The sequence below is a fragment of the Dreissena polymorpha genome, chromosome 10 (assembly GCF_020536995.1).
Source record: "Dreissena polymorpha isolate Duluth1 chromosome 10, UMN_Dpol_1.0, whole genome shotgun sequence".
In the NCBI taxonomy this organism is placed as follows: domain Eukaryota; kingdom Metazoa; phylum Mollusca; class Bivalvia; order Myida; family Dreissenidae; genus Dreissena; species Dreissena polymorpha.
In genome coordinates, this window is record NC_068364.1 from 28,696,945 (window position 1) to 28,712,885 (window position 15,941).

The 15,941-nt window shown below is 33.6% G+C and overlaps 1 protein-coding gene across 1 annotated transcript; it reads left to right on the forward strand.

Annotated features, from left to right (window-relative positions):
- The first annotated feature begins 7,317 nt into the window (after positions 1-7,317).
- On the forward strand, positions 7,318-9,834 carry LOC127847299 (uncharacterized). Its single transcript, XM_052379139.1, has 2 exons — positions 7,318-7,822; positions 8,463-9,834. The coding sequence occupies exons 1-2, from the start codon at positions 7,488-7,490 to the stop codon at positions 9,481-9,483; spliced, it is 1,356 nt and encodes a 451-aa protein (XP_052235099.1). The 5' UTR covers positions 7,318-7,487; the 3' UTR covers positions 9,484-9,834.
- Positions 9,835-15,941: the final 6,107 nt, after the last annotated feature.

Here is a 15,941-nt window from a genome sequence, read left to right on the forward strand (position 1 = left end):
GGGATGACCCTTTATGCACAGGCATTTAACCCCACAGCCTAGGCTGGGATGAATCTTTATGCACAGGCATTAAATCCCACAGCCTAATCTGGGATGACACTTTATGCACAGGCATTAAACCCCACAGCCTAATCTGGGATGACACTTTATGCACAGGCATTAAACCCCACAGCCTAAGCTGGGATGACCCTTTATGCACAGGCATTTAATCCCACAGCCTAATCTGGGATGACACTTTATGCACAGGCATTAAACCCCACAGCCTAATCTGGGATGACACTTTATGCACAGGCATTAAACCCGGTTAACCCAGATGGTGGCTCATTGTTACATTATTATAATAACGTGACATCATTAGCCTGACACTTGTGAAATCTTTTAGCAAAAATGAGTCGTTTGTCGTATATTTTATTTCATTTTTTGTTTGTTTGTATATGTGGCTTTAATCGATTGCACTCACTTGCAATATAGAATACAAGAGCACCGCCTTGCGGGTGCAGACCGCTCATCTATTTTCTTTTTAAAGGTGAAGGGACTTTCATTTTCAATCAAAAAGAGGGGGGGGGGGGTGGAGTGAAGAGGGGTGTATAGTGTGGGGTGTGGACATTTACTACATTATCTTCCCAAAATGCGGAAAAAAATGCAAAAAAATAAAAATAAATTCGGGAGAGGGGGGTGGGGGTGGGGGGTTCTTGGGTGCGATGGTTGGACGGTATTTCAAACATAAAATAATAAAATAAATATTTGTGTTTTTTAACCGTTTCAAAAAAAAATGAGGGGGGGGGTGGGGGGGGGTATAGTGTGAGGGTGTGGTGGTCATTTGTGAGATGATCTTTAAAAAAAAATAGGGGGGGGATTCGAGAAGGGGGGAGAGGGGGGGGAGGGGAGGTGGGGGGAATCTTGGGTGCGATGGTTGGACGGTATTTCCAACATAAAATAATAATAATAAATATTTGTGTTTTTTAACCGTTTCAAAAAAAATTGGGGGGGGGGGTGGGGGTATAGTGTGAGGGTGTGGTGGTAATTTGTGAGATAATCATAAAGAAAAAATAGGGGGGGGATTCGGGGGGGGGGGTGGGATGGAGGGGGGGGGGAGGGCACGGGGGATGGTTTGGGTGGAGTCTATTGTGGTATGTCAGGTAAGAGTAGTTTTGTTTAAGTATCAATCAAATCTAATCATAAATAAAGAAGTTATGGCAATTTTAGCAAAATTTAATAATTTGACCTTGAGAGTCAAAGTCATTCAAAGGTCAAGGTAAAATTCAACTTGCCAGGTACAGTAACCTCATGATAGAATGAAAGTATTTGAAGTTTCAAAGCAATAGCCTTGGCTTGATACTTTAGAAGTAAAGTGGATCGAAACACAAAATTTAACAATATACCGTACAAATTACAACCAGAGTTATGCAACTTGTCCTTTTACTATACCCTTATGATAGTTTGCGAGTGTTCCAAGTATGAAAGCAATATCTATGATACTTTAGGGGTAAAGTGGACCAAAACACAAAACTTAACCAAATTTTCAATTTTCTAAGTATAAAGGGCCCATAATTCCGTTAAAATGCCAGTCTGAGTTACATAACTTTGCCTGCACAGTCCCCTTATGATAGTTAATAAGTGTTGCAAGTATGAAAGCAATAGCTTTGATACTGTAGGAATAAAGTGGACCTAAACACAAAACTTAACCAAATTTTCAATTTTCTAAGTATAAAAAGGGCACATAATTCTGTCAAAATGCCAGTCAGAGTTACATTACTTTGCCTGCACAGTCCCCTTATGATAGTGAGTAAGTGTTGCAAGTATGAAAGCAATAGCTTTGATACTTAAGGAATAAAATGGACCTAAACACAAAACTTAACCAAAATTTTCAATTTTCTAAGTATAAAAAGGGCACATAATTCTGTCAAAATGCACGCCAGAGTTATCTAACTTTGCCTGCCCAGTCCCCTTATGATAGTAAGTAAGTGTACCAAGTTTGAATGCAATAGCATTGATACTTTCTGAGAAAAGTAGACCTAAACGCAAAACTTAACCGGACGCCAACGCCGACGCCAAGGTGATGACAATAGCTCATATTTTTTTTTCAAAAAATAGATGAGCTAATAATATATACATACTGTAATATATGCATAGTTAAATGTGAGGCTAATCATATTAAGATTTTAAGGGATTTTTTCACAAATTGGTTAAATTATGTTTTTCAAAATAATCATCATAGATACAAGCAGGAATGCATAATTTATTTTTAAACAAGCGAAATAACACTCCTGACTACAAAAATGTTCAAAATGTTGGTTCATTTATGTAGAATTTTCATGTGAAGTTGGAAAAATAATAAAGTGCTTATATTGCTTTTCCATGATAATTTGGAAATAACATGCAATAGATGATAATTATAAAGCCAGCGTGGCATAGTGGTTGCGCTCGTGTTTTTGCTTTCAGAGGGCCGGCTTCAAATCGTAGGTATGTCAATATTTGCTATTCAACTTTTTTACTTTCTATTGTAATTATGTAAGACTTTTTAAAACACTATACTATTGTTAGTAAACATACTAAATTACATTTAAAAAAATAATCTGTGCTTAAGTCTCTTTTAAGTAACACATAAATGTATTCCATATCTATTATTTTTATATTTATGAAACATAAGCGCAAAAACCATGAAACCAGATTTTGGAACAAATAAAACAAAAAAAAATTGCACAAAAGTTGCTGTGATGTGGTATATATGTTGTCTGCCTAACGACAGTGAGGTCACGATTCAAGTCCCATGGAAGCATTACCCAGTAAGTACAGAACTGACCTTTTCAATCAAGCATAGGTAGAAATGGATGACGTAAGCGATGTTGGACTACGTACCATTTCAATCAGGCATAGGTAGAATGGGATGACATAAGCAGTGTTGGGCTACTTACCTTTTCAATAAGGCTTAGGTAGAATGGGATGAATAAGTGATGTTAGACTTCTTACCTTTTCAATCAGGGGAAGGTAGAATGGAATGACTTAAGCTATGTTGATCTAAGTACCTTTTCAATCAGGCGTAGGTAGAAAAGGATGACGTAAGCATTGTTGGACTACTTACCTTTTCAATTAAGGGTAAGTAGAATGGAATGGTGAAAGTGATATTGGACTATGTATCATTTCAATAGGAATGGTAGAATGGGATGATGTAAGCAATGTTTGCGATCACCCAGTAAACACAGAGGACTCCTGATGTAACGATCCCCTTTCTCCGTCCCAACTCCATATATACTGCTACTAGAACCTGAAAAGAATGTAAATCATTGACAAAATTATTTTATCCTTGCTCTTGGGAAATTGGGCTTAATACATTTTTTTTTATTCAATATCATACATATAATGTAAACATGTATATGATCACACAACACAATGATTGTATAAAGCAATAAAGTCCAGACATGTTATACAAGATATGCTAATATATATATATATATATATATATATATATATATATATATATATATATATATATATATATATATATATATATATATATATATATATATATATATTATTTTATTTTTTTTAGAGAGAAAAGAAAAGAACAACAAAGGACTAGTTATGAAAAATGATGAGTTGTATAAAGTCGGAAGAAAGCATACTGTATTTGTGTGTTTTGTTGTATCTTCACAATGATCTTATCAGATTGAAAAATATATATATATATAAACATAAACAAAACCATTTTAGAAAGATAAACTAACATTTGAGTGAAAAAGTATATAAGTGGACAAAACGTTATGAGAATTTAATCCAATTCCATTTTTGTTCAAAGATTTGTAATGTGTCATTACCGAGGGCTATTTCTTTCTCAATCTGGATTTTTAGTTTAAGACTATTAACAAAACAATTAAAATTTGGTACTTGTTTTTTGTACTTCATGTTTAAGATAAAATATTTCATCAATATAACCATAAAATTCACAATATTATTACCGTCTATTGATTTCAATGAGTTAATTCCGAAACTTACATTCAAGAAAGATAGTTTAACGTTTAGTTGCTGTTGTTCAAGAAAAGATGATAATTGATTCCAAATAGGCTGGATGTGTTTGCACTCCCAAAAAAGATGTTCTATAGTTTCAATGTTTTCACTGCAGAAGTCACACATATTTGAGTTAGATAATTTGCATTTAAAGAGATATTGATTTGTAGCTATAATTCTATGGATGTATTTATATTGAAAATTTCTCAGTGTGCTTTCAATAGTTGCTTTATATGGCATGGTAAATATGTGTTTCCAATTAAGTTCATTTTCTTCAAAAAGGACTTGCCGTTTATTTTGGATTTTGGAGTTTTCCGTAGGGTTTTTAATTTGTAGTTTGTAAAATATTTTATTTGTTTTGTTTTTTCTTCCAAGTATGTTTTCTACAAATGTTGTTTGAGTACATGGTGTATTATTTGTATTGATTTCAGATTAAATATGTATGGGTATGCTTTTGATTAGTGTGTAGTACTTCAGAAAATTATTTGAAGGTATTCCGTATATGTAGCATATATTATCAAAAGAGTAGAAATCCTTAATTCTGTAGTCATATAGTTGGTCGACATATTTAATGCTTCGTTCAAACCAATCTTTATAGAAAAACGTCTTATTGTTTGAAGTTATGTCTTTATTGTTCCATAAAATTGTTTTACTGCTGGTTTGGGTTTCTAAGTTATGAGTGACATCACTCCACGCTGATAGAACATCAGACAGAAATATGTTTTCGTTTGCAATTTCATGTAAGATAGTATTGCTAATGTTACATTCAAATAGTAAGGAGTCACCTTATTTATTAGGATTTTCTGGTAGAATAATTTCCATTTACTCGTATTGGTATTATCTAGGTATCTTTTAACCCAGCTGCATTTGATTGCATTCAAGAATGAGTCAATGTTCGTTAATTGGATACCTCCATTTTGTACAGATTATATTTACTGAGTTCTTTTTATTTTATCAGGCTTACCGTCCCATATGAAATTAAACATTGCTGATTTTATATCGTTAATAACATCATTTGGTGGATTTGGGAGAACTGTTAATACATATATTAATTAAGGAAGTGCAAACGTTTTTAATTCTGTGTTTTTTCCGATTAGTGTAAGTTTACGATGATGCCATGATTTTAAGCAGTTTTTAAAATTCTGTAATTTAGGTAGTACGTTTTTAAGAACTGTATCCTTTTCATTATTTGTGAAAGTAATTCCTAACGTTGTGGCTTCATCGGATGTCCAATTAAATTTCATTTCTTTTTTATATAGAATATTACTTTGTTTTAATTTACCTACTCGTAGCACAGTTCATTTACTTTTGTTTAGTTTAAGACCCGATGTCATTCCGTAAAGGATTAGCGACTCTATTAGGTTATGGGAGGAATCGTAATTGTCGTTTAAAAAGTAAGTTGCATCGTCAGCAAATAGGGATTGTTTGATTTCTTCGTCAGGTTCTAGTGATATGCCTTTTATGTGTTTATTTGATTGGATGTGATGTGATAGATACTCGATGCAAATAATAAATAGCGATGATGAGAGTGGACATCCTTGTCGAACCCCTCGTTCGATGTTAAAACTGTTTGAAAAGAAGCCATTGTTAATGATTAAACTATTAATATCGGTATAGAATAGTTTGACCCATTGAATGAGACTTTCACCAAAGTTCGTATTTTGGGCTTAATACATGTGCAGAAAGTGTTCTCCCAGATTAGCCATGGAAGTTTGCATAGGCTAATCAGGGGCCACACTCTTTTGCCTAAATTGGATTTTTGCGCTAAGAAGAGAATTCTTTTAAAGGAAACAAAACCATTAAAGCAGAACGTGTGATCCCTTATTAGCCTTTGGGACTTCTCATGCTAATCTGGGAAGAATCATACATTCATTAAGCCCTGTATTCCCAGAGTCAGGATCATTGCTAATCAAAGAAGTACAATGTATTGCATGCATACCAGTGACTTTAAAATCAAATATAATGCATTGTCATATTGAAGCATTTTTTCTCTCACTATTTCGGCAATGTGGAAAGAGCCCTTTGCAATGGGACAAAATGCATGGTTTTTACTAAATTTATAAAGTTTTGTTGCTTTTTGTTTGCTAACGAATACTATAAAATCGAGAATAAAAGTGTTTAAAATATTAAGGTTGAACTTTCAAATTTAAGAGTCTGATGAGGAAATGAACTAAATGTTGCTATGTATTAAAAAAAAATATTTTGTTTAAACCTTGGATTGGGATTTGTTTTTCAGAAAATAAAAAAATGTAAAATGCAAAAGCTTCGGATGCAAGAGACAAGAGTTGTCTCGTTAAACATTTGAATGCGAAAACTATGAAGTTATTAAAGTGACTTTTAACATTTTCATATCCAGAAAATTAATAACTCACTGTACTTATTATGCCTGCTGACAGACCGAAATACAGGGAGTATTTCAGGCATGAAAGTTACAGTTCTAGTTATGTTTTTCATAGATACATTTTTATTAGTTTTATAATTGTTCCAGTCCATTCAAAATAATGGCTGACAGGGGGGTTGTTGCAGTTGTCCATATATGTCAATAGTGAAACCTTGTGAACACTCTGTAAGTCGCATTTTTGTAAAGTTCTCATGAAAGTTGTTTTGGACATTTGTCTTTATGATTTCTTTACGATATCTCAAACGAGTTTAATAATTAATAATTATTACTATCTGTTGAAAAACCTGGCCGCCATTGAGCTGTCAGTTTTTTCACTCTTGAAATCACAATTTGTGCCCAATCATCATTAAATTTGCTTCGATATGTTTTTATGATATCATTGCTGATTTCTAAGAATCCTATGGAAACAGCAAAAAGCTGCTCAGCTTCCGGTCTTTGGTGGGTGACCTTTTTGACCGAGACGTTAGACTTATTGCTATTCACTATATTTAAACGTTGGACCAATATGAGTATTGTAAGTGGTATTAACTATGTTATGTAAATATTACACCAAACCAGTGATTCCCTCTGACAGAGCAGCACAAGCTGGAATATTTCAAGCATGACAAAGACAGTTTTATATATATTAAAGTTCATTTTAATTAAATAAATTGGTCTGTAAATACTTTATCTTTTCATATTAAGTCTATTAATGAAAGCTAGATTAGAGTTTTAAATTGGCATTCACGTGATCTACAGTTTTAAATACTTCCAGTTTTTACCCATGCTATCTAGTTCACTTAAACCGACTATTGTCATTACTTTATTGATTAAACACAGCGTTCAGTTGAGATATTTGCTTGTGTGTGGCCATATAAACCAACCGCAAACTGACAGTGTAATCTTCAATAAACAGTTCATGTGACAGTTAAAATATTTTGTTTATCGGAAGTTTTAACCTTCAAAACAACTTGTGTTTCAACTGTGTTTGATATTGGAAGGTTTGGTGCTACTTGTTTAGGACTGCGGATCGTGGTAAGATGAGCTTGATTTGTTCAGCTATTAAAATTAGCCGATAGTACTTGTAAACTCTTTCAGTAAAATGGCAACCTTTTCACAATCCACCATTGACAAGGGCTCTGACATTTTCCACGACTTCTTTTGCTCCACCTGCGCAGACGAGAAACTAGATAATACAGCTAATTTCTACTGTGAATCTTGTGTTAAGTTTTACTGTGGAAAATGTATCCGCCCGCACAGCCAGTTCTTTACAAAACATGACCCCTTTGGAAGGGAAGATATGAAGAAATGGCCAGTGACCAAAAAGGTGGAAGATTTTCTACTGAAATGTGATGTCCATAAAGATAAAAACCTTGAAATGTTTTGTTCTGAACACAGTGAGCTGTGCTGCACAAATTGTGCATTCCTAAATCACAGGTAAATGTTAACTTTACTTAAATTAAAAAGCAGGAATGTTAAGAAACTGATGTAGGGGTTTCAAACTTCTTTGCAAGGAAGTCAAATTATTAGCCAACAAATAACAATTTTATAATATCAACAAAAGATTTGTTACTTCAATAAACAATACATTTGTTCATGTAAAATAATTATTAAAAGACTGCAGTTTTAAGCTGACTTTCAGATTTTAGTCAAGCCGGTGTAATAAATATAATGTAAGGCATATGTGTTATAATATATATAAAGCATATATATTTTATTCATTCATACCCAAGCTACAAGTGTACAACTAACTATAAAGCATAATCATACAAAAACAGTAGAGACAACTCTTATGGATCTAGTATTTATTTTGACACAGTAATGTCCCTTTAAATATATTTTTGAAATATGTAACAATAGATTTTACATATAGTAAAATATCGGACGAAATGAATGTAGGTGTTAGATTTAAATAAAGTTATATTTGTATACATACCATATTGACCTATAGCTGGACTCTAATATATAATCTTTCATATTTTGATTATACAAGTATTTTTATAGATTCCAGGCCAAACACTTTCACAAAATAAGTATTTTAAACAATTTTAAGTTGTTTTTATCTATTAACTTTCAGACACTGCAAAAAGGTAACTCTTATATCCGACATCGTAAAAAGTCAGTCTACAGACCTTCAGCAACTGTCAATTTCTATCCAAACTATTCTGAAAGAAATGAAGGAACTTCAAGACAATCAGGAGGCTAGCATTCATTATGTACAAAGTTCATATGATAAGCAGTTAAGCAGGATACGAAAAGCTCGCAGAGAAATAAATGCAACCTTAGACACGATTGAACAGAAAACACTGAAGGAAATGAAAGATACTCTAACCAAACTGCAGGCCTCTATCAAAAGTGAAGCTGACAAATGCATCAGGCTTAGGGATGAATTAAGACAACTTCGAGACGCCATACAGAACATTAGTGATAAAAGCAAGCTGGAACTATCCTTTATAGCCACCAGGAAATGCGAGGACAAAATAGAACAGTATACAACTTTTCTGAACACGAACTCTCTTCAGGATAAATTCTATATAACATTCAAGCCTAACAGTGAAATTGTACAGTACTTGTCCAAGCTGTCAGGTCTTGGGAGGATAGAACACGGTACCAAGACATTGATGGTACAAGAGAATCCAAACAAGGTAATCACTGTGCTGAGGAAGTCTGAAAACAATGTGAAAATATCAAGTGATTCAAACAACTGCATTATCTCAGCCATCCTTGTCCTCCCAGACAGACAGGTATTGGTTGTAGACAACAAAAATAATAATGTCAAGCTTCTTGACCAGCAGTACCAGGTGGTAAGTCACTGTAGTGTGACTAAATGGCCCTATTTTATATGTCAGATCACATCGAGTGAGGTGGCTGTGACTGTGGATGATCGAAATAACAAACATGAGGTCCAGTTTATCACAGTCAACAACAGGCAGCTGGTGCAAGGAAGAAAGCTTCAGTTACTACGTAGTTGTAACGGTATTGCCTTCAACCAGGGAGACCTGTATATTACTTCTTTGACTGCACTGTACAAGTATAAACTGAATGGGAAACTTGTCAGCAAGATGTATGAGGATACATCAGATGATTATACAGGTTAGAATAATAGTTAATTTATATTGATATCATTATGGTTTAATAGAATTAGAATGAACCATCAGATTATATTTCAGTAGCAGGATATAATACAATTTCATGTTAAGTTCATTAAGACATTCCATGTCTATGCCATGTCTAAAATATTGAGAACCCATTTAATTTCACTTACATACAATTTCATGAGCTGGTAAAATGGGGCATATTTATTGATTCTAATTTATTTGTTTAATGTCCAATATAAGAGTTTGCTCTAAAATATGTTGAACATTTGATTTTAAGGTTGAATGGACACCACAAAATCCAGGAAAATTATTGTTTGTTGAATTATATTGATTTCATAGTAGACACAGAGTTCGTTTGTGAAGACTTTAATTATTCTAACACCAGTCACATACAAACATGTCAAACTTGAAACATTGAGAGAACACAATACACTGGAACCGAACATCCTGCCACACATACATATTTATTATTAGTGGATTGTATGCATATGTTACTAATGTGCTGTCTCTGGTATTTAACAACACATGATTAATACAATTTCAATAAGATTTGTTATTAACCACTCTTCGTATAACCATTTCCCACTTAGATACGTATTTTAACGCATTTGTAGTCCCTTAGAAAGTTAAATTTAATATGAGACCTTTCTTACTCGATTCAAGTTTTTAAGACTTCATCTTCAAAAGCTTAGATACTGATGAGCAGTAAACAGCATAAAAAATGAACAAACTGTGAGTGACTTGCAGGCTGTCAAGGTTTTAAGCTGTTTGCACATAGCCATCTCCACTATTGCTCTGATATGATATCTCAATATCTTGATGTTACTCTGTTTTGCAGTTTATAAGTGTGCTGTGAGTCCCACAGGGGACAAGTTGTACATCACAAACAACTCCCAGCACAAAGTCCTCATCCTGGCCAGGAATGGTTCAGTCATGGCCACCTTTACTGACCCTGCACTACAATACCCATGTGGGGTACACGTTACACCTGCAGGACAGGTGCTCGTTTGTGGAGGCATATCGTCCGATCCCTTCATCCTACAGGTGGACAGTGAGGGCAAAAGGAAGCTGGCTACTCTTGGTATGGAGAAGAATTGTATGCAGACCCCAGCATCCGTCTGTATTCCACAATCCGTCTGCTACAACAGACACACTGCTTCCATCATTGTGGGACTTTATAAAAACAACAGCATCATGGTGTTCAAAGTGCAATAGGTTTATTCTACATGTAAATTTGATTTTTGATTCAGATGAATTAAATTGCAATTGGATTGTGTTGTTGTGTTACTGTGTTAGTAATTTCAAAATGCATTTATTTTGTAAAAAAAATAATGCCACAAGTTCAAAGAATGTTTAGAGTTTCTGTGAACAAAAGAACTTCTAAATAGTGTATAATATTGTTACATCTATACAAATTGCTTTTATATTTCTCATTTACTTTACAAGTTGACAAAAAATGCTGGTGAAAAAAACACAATCAATTTTAGTTCCGAATATAGTAATATAGTGTCTGTTATTTACATAACATCAACATAACACTGTAACTATGTATATAGGCTGTCATTTCTTTAATATACACAACAAATGTATTGATTTTAATATATGATGATTTTTTTTCCTGCACTGACAACATGTTTCTTGGTAATTTATAATAATTAATTTAGCGAAGCTGTGTAACCCAGGTTTTGATCAACATTAATATCCAAGAAATGTTGAGAATATTTTCAATCATGAAACCTGAATGAATAAATCGCCCCATTGGTGCAAAACGGCTCCATGTGACATTTAATTAAAAAGCGACATGGTACCTTTTTGCACTAATGTGTCAAAATGATAATTCAGCATGTTCTAGCATGAAACTTATAGAAATGCAACATTGCGTTTTGCAATAATGTAAACCAACCCATGATGCTGGGTGGAAAGGGTTCTTAAAATACAGCACAAGAGATCTGCGATCAGAGACAAATGACTCCTAAACAGAGCCTTGACACATGATTTTTTGCAACACAGTGTTTACAAACACAAATAATACATATATGCAATGGCTACAAACTAGGATTATCCACAGAATATTGGGCACAAACTTCCTTTTTTAAATGGGCTTGTCAGATAGTAATACATGCACTTTTTGCAAAATGTCAGAAGAATCAATTACCCATTTATTCAGGGAATGTAATGCTACAAAACTCATAAAAGACATCTCTGAAATCTTAAACAATGCAAATATTCAATACTTTATTCATTTTAAGGAGGAAAGTACATTTTTGAGTGCAAAAGGAAAGAAGTTATCCCAAATTTACAGGGATTTAAGGCTAGACTAAGATTTGCTTTAAATGTTTATGCAACCACAACAAGTCAATCAAATAAAGGAGTTTTTTTGAATGTTATAAGACTTATATGTAATTCATAATTTTATTAATGCATAAATAAGTGTTGTCAACCAAGCTACTCGCATTATATATGTAAAATGTTATAAATGTAATTGTAAATTGCATTCAAACATGCTGTTTACTTAGCAACCATCATAATGTAGGTAACTTGCAAATTGTGATTGCTTGCATTAAGTTGTTTTTGTATTCTAAATTGCAATTGATTGTATTGTAAAAAATGCACTTTATATGTAAAATCACATGTTTGTTCATAATGTCCATTATAAAAACATGAATAACTAGCAAATCTTACTGTATACAGTTTTATGTTATATGAACACTGTAATCATAGATGTAAATTGAAGGGTAGTTGTAAATATGAAACTTTTTTTGTTAAGAATCACTTGTGGTATACATAAATAAGTATAAAATAAGTAACGTTAACTGTGTTAAAAAGTAAGAATGATGTATACTGTAATTCAGTTTGTGTATTGACAGTTATTACACAGTGAACACGCAAGATATACGGTAAAATAAGTATGTGTATGTACATGTCTTTGTAAATTGATGGTATATGACATGAATACAATCATTAATACATGAAAAAAGGGTTACAAGGTGAAACTATTTGATAAAGTTTAGAAATGTTAAGGAGCTACACCAGTTTGATACTTAACTGTATAAATCAACTTGTGCATGCACCTGTATATTTGCCTGAGGTTTTATTCTTGAACACTGTGTTCTCATTTATAAAAATTAGTATTACATGTATATTGCATTCTGTGCACTAATATATATTATAGCATATTGTTGTTCCTTGCTGTTTTCTACCCTGATATACTTTTATAATTGCCATTTAAACTTTAAAACCTATGAGTTCCGCAAAGGTAGTCATTCCGGCAGTGCATTTTTGCGCTCTCTTTGAATGCAATACGTTCTATCTGGCAGGGTTGCAAGGTCGGTGAGCAAAAACCATGTCTGTACATCTTCTTTCAATGTTATCTTGTTTTCTTAGGCAGGAAAAACATTTCAAAACAAATGATGTTTGCAATAAGTATAATGCTCCTGACAAATAATTATATTGTGGTATACATTTATTAGGGCTGGAAATGAATATTCAAATATTTTCAAACAGCTGAATATTTGAATCCAAATTCATATTTGAATAATTGATTTGTATGCACAAAAACTTCCCACAAATCCTGCGTTTGTAAAACACAGGATTTGTGCTAAGAATTCTTACTTCAAACAAACAAGATGCGTTTGTGAAACACAATGTCCCCCCTATATGATGTTTGACCTTGAACGATGACCTTGACCTTGTGAAGGATGACCTTGACCTTTCACCACTCAAAATGTGCAGCTCCATGACATACACATGCATGCCAAATATCAAGTTGCTATCTTCAATATTGCAAAAGAATTCATAAAATAAGCAATTTGGGCCACATATATTTGACCTCTGACCTTATAGGATGACCTTGACCTTGACCTTTCACCACTCAAAATGTGCAACTCCATGAGATGCACATGCATGCCAAATATCAAGTTGCTATCTTCAATATTGCAAAAGTATTTATACAATAAGCGATTTGGGCCACATATATTTGCGATTTGGGCCACATATATTTGACCTCTGATCTTGAAGGATGACCTTGACCTTGACCTTTCACCACTCAAAATGTGCAGCTCCATGAGATACACATGCATGCCAAATATCAAGTTGCTATCTTTAATATTGCAAAAGTATTCATAAAATGAGCGATTTTGGCCACATATATTTTACCTCTGACCTTGAAAGATGACATTGACCTTTCACCACTCAAAATGTGCAGCTTCATGAGATACATATGCATGCCAAATATGAAGTTGCTATCTTCAATATAGCAAAAGTTATTGCAAAATGTTAAAGTTGGCGCAAACAGACCAACAGACCAACAGACAGACAGGGCAAAAACAATATGTCCACCACTACTATAGTGGCGGACATAAAAATACCATAAATGCGAAAGGTGTCATTCCCATTATTAGCCTGTGTGGTCTGCACAAGTTTATTTGGAACAACACTTCATGTACATGCATTAAGCCCAGTTTTTCAAGAGCACGGCTTATTAAAATATGATTGACATTAACTGAAGCGTCTATGTAAGTGGAAGCCTTCCCATTACTTTAAACATATTTATTTCGCTGGTTTGCATTCAAAGCCTTAGGCTTAATGAAATGCTCTCGAGTCCGTTTCCAGGGAAGAATCAGTACTTGGTGTCTTTAAGGGAAGATCTAAAGACAACTCACAAATGTGAACTACACATCTTAATATGGGAAGACACTTAATGCCTAGTTCTTTTGTCTAGAACGAGGCTCATATAGTCATTGAAAACTTTGAGAATATAAACAGCAGCAAATTTCATTAATAAAATATTTTACGTTTTAATACAATAAATGAATGTCATTTGATTTTACTGAGCACTATGATTATATTCACAACATATATCCTAGTTTCATTGTTAATGGCACATTCATATCACACAAGGAACACACAAGACACACGTACCGCATAACAATATTGAGATATCATCTTCATATCAAATAACGGACAAAATTGTCACAATTTTCAATTTGAAAAAAAGTCTGATAAAGGGAGACAACTCAAACTGAACTGATTGTTTATAATAAAACCCCTTTGTTTCAAAATAAATCTTTTTTTAGTCGTGGCGATCTTGACCTTGGAGATATTGACATAATTCTTTCGTGCGACACACCGTCCAAATATGGTGAACAAATGTGACAAATGATTTTAAAATCTAACAATGAACAACAAAGTTATGGCCCGGACAAGCTTGTTCCGCCCGCCAGCCCGCCCACCTGCCCGCCCGCCCCCCGCCTACCGACATTTGCCAATCTAATAACCACTTCAGAAAACCTGGTTAAAATGAGCCATGCTCTGGGAAAATAGAGCTTAAAGCATGTGCGTTAAATGTCATCACAGATAAGCCTCTGAAATCCATACAGTCTTATCAGGGACAACGCTATCCAGGCTAATCAGGGACAACACTATCCGCTTAAATTGAATTTCTAATTTGCTGAGATAATTTTTTTAACAAATTATAACTACATTATATCTAATTACATTTAAATGAGGACGGAAGTAGTTTATAATCTTATCTTGACTTTAATAATGTAGACACCCAATGTAAGCAAGTTGGTGAAAACAAGCTCTAAGATGAAGATATGGTATGTCTATTTATCAATCGCCTAATCCATCACAAAACGTAAGTGAACGAGATACTAATAAAACAATGGTGTATAACGGTGGTGGCGGATATGTATATATTGTTTTTATGTACGCCTTGTTTCAAATCTTGATTTTAATTTGCAATAGAATATTTTACATTTATAACATTTCTTCAAAGATCTAAATACAAAAATTTTGAACTGGCATTTACACCATATTATGATATTAACATTTCGACAATATTACCAAAATTATCCTGAGTACACAGCCAATAACAAATCTTAATGAAATAGTGGGGATTTCCCAACAGTGTACATCTTTTCTAAACTGCACAACACAGATATCAACTAGTTTTTCATATTCTAATTTAACTCTCTATGAAGTAAAGGCATACAGATTTCTATTTTTCTTTGATACGGTGTTTCTAACAAATGCAAAATTCCACTTATTCCTTTGTGCCTCCTGGCAGGAAATTTTTGCAAAATTTTATTGGCTGCACTAGGGATCAATAAAGGTGAAAACCTGGGTTTTACAGCTACGCCAAAAAATGTAAAATATTTCACCGGATTTCAGTAGCTTTTATAAACAAGGAGTCAAATCACCTCTAGTCTTAAGCTTTTAGAAATCAAACTTTATATTGCAGGGGTGATTTTTAAGCGCATCTTAAAAAATAATTAAAGTTAAGTAGAAGTGACATTTTGTTTAACAAGAAATATCTTTAAAAAAGATATACGGCGTTGATTGTGGTTTGAGTTTGTGAAAGGTAAAGAGTTCAAAAAAATGAGACCAAGGATAGCGAATGTCTTTTTCTGTGCAGTTCTTATCTGGATCACACGCAATACGGGATGTTACGCTGA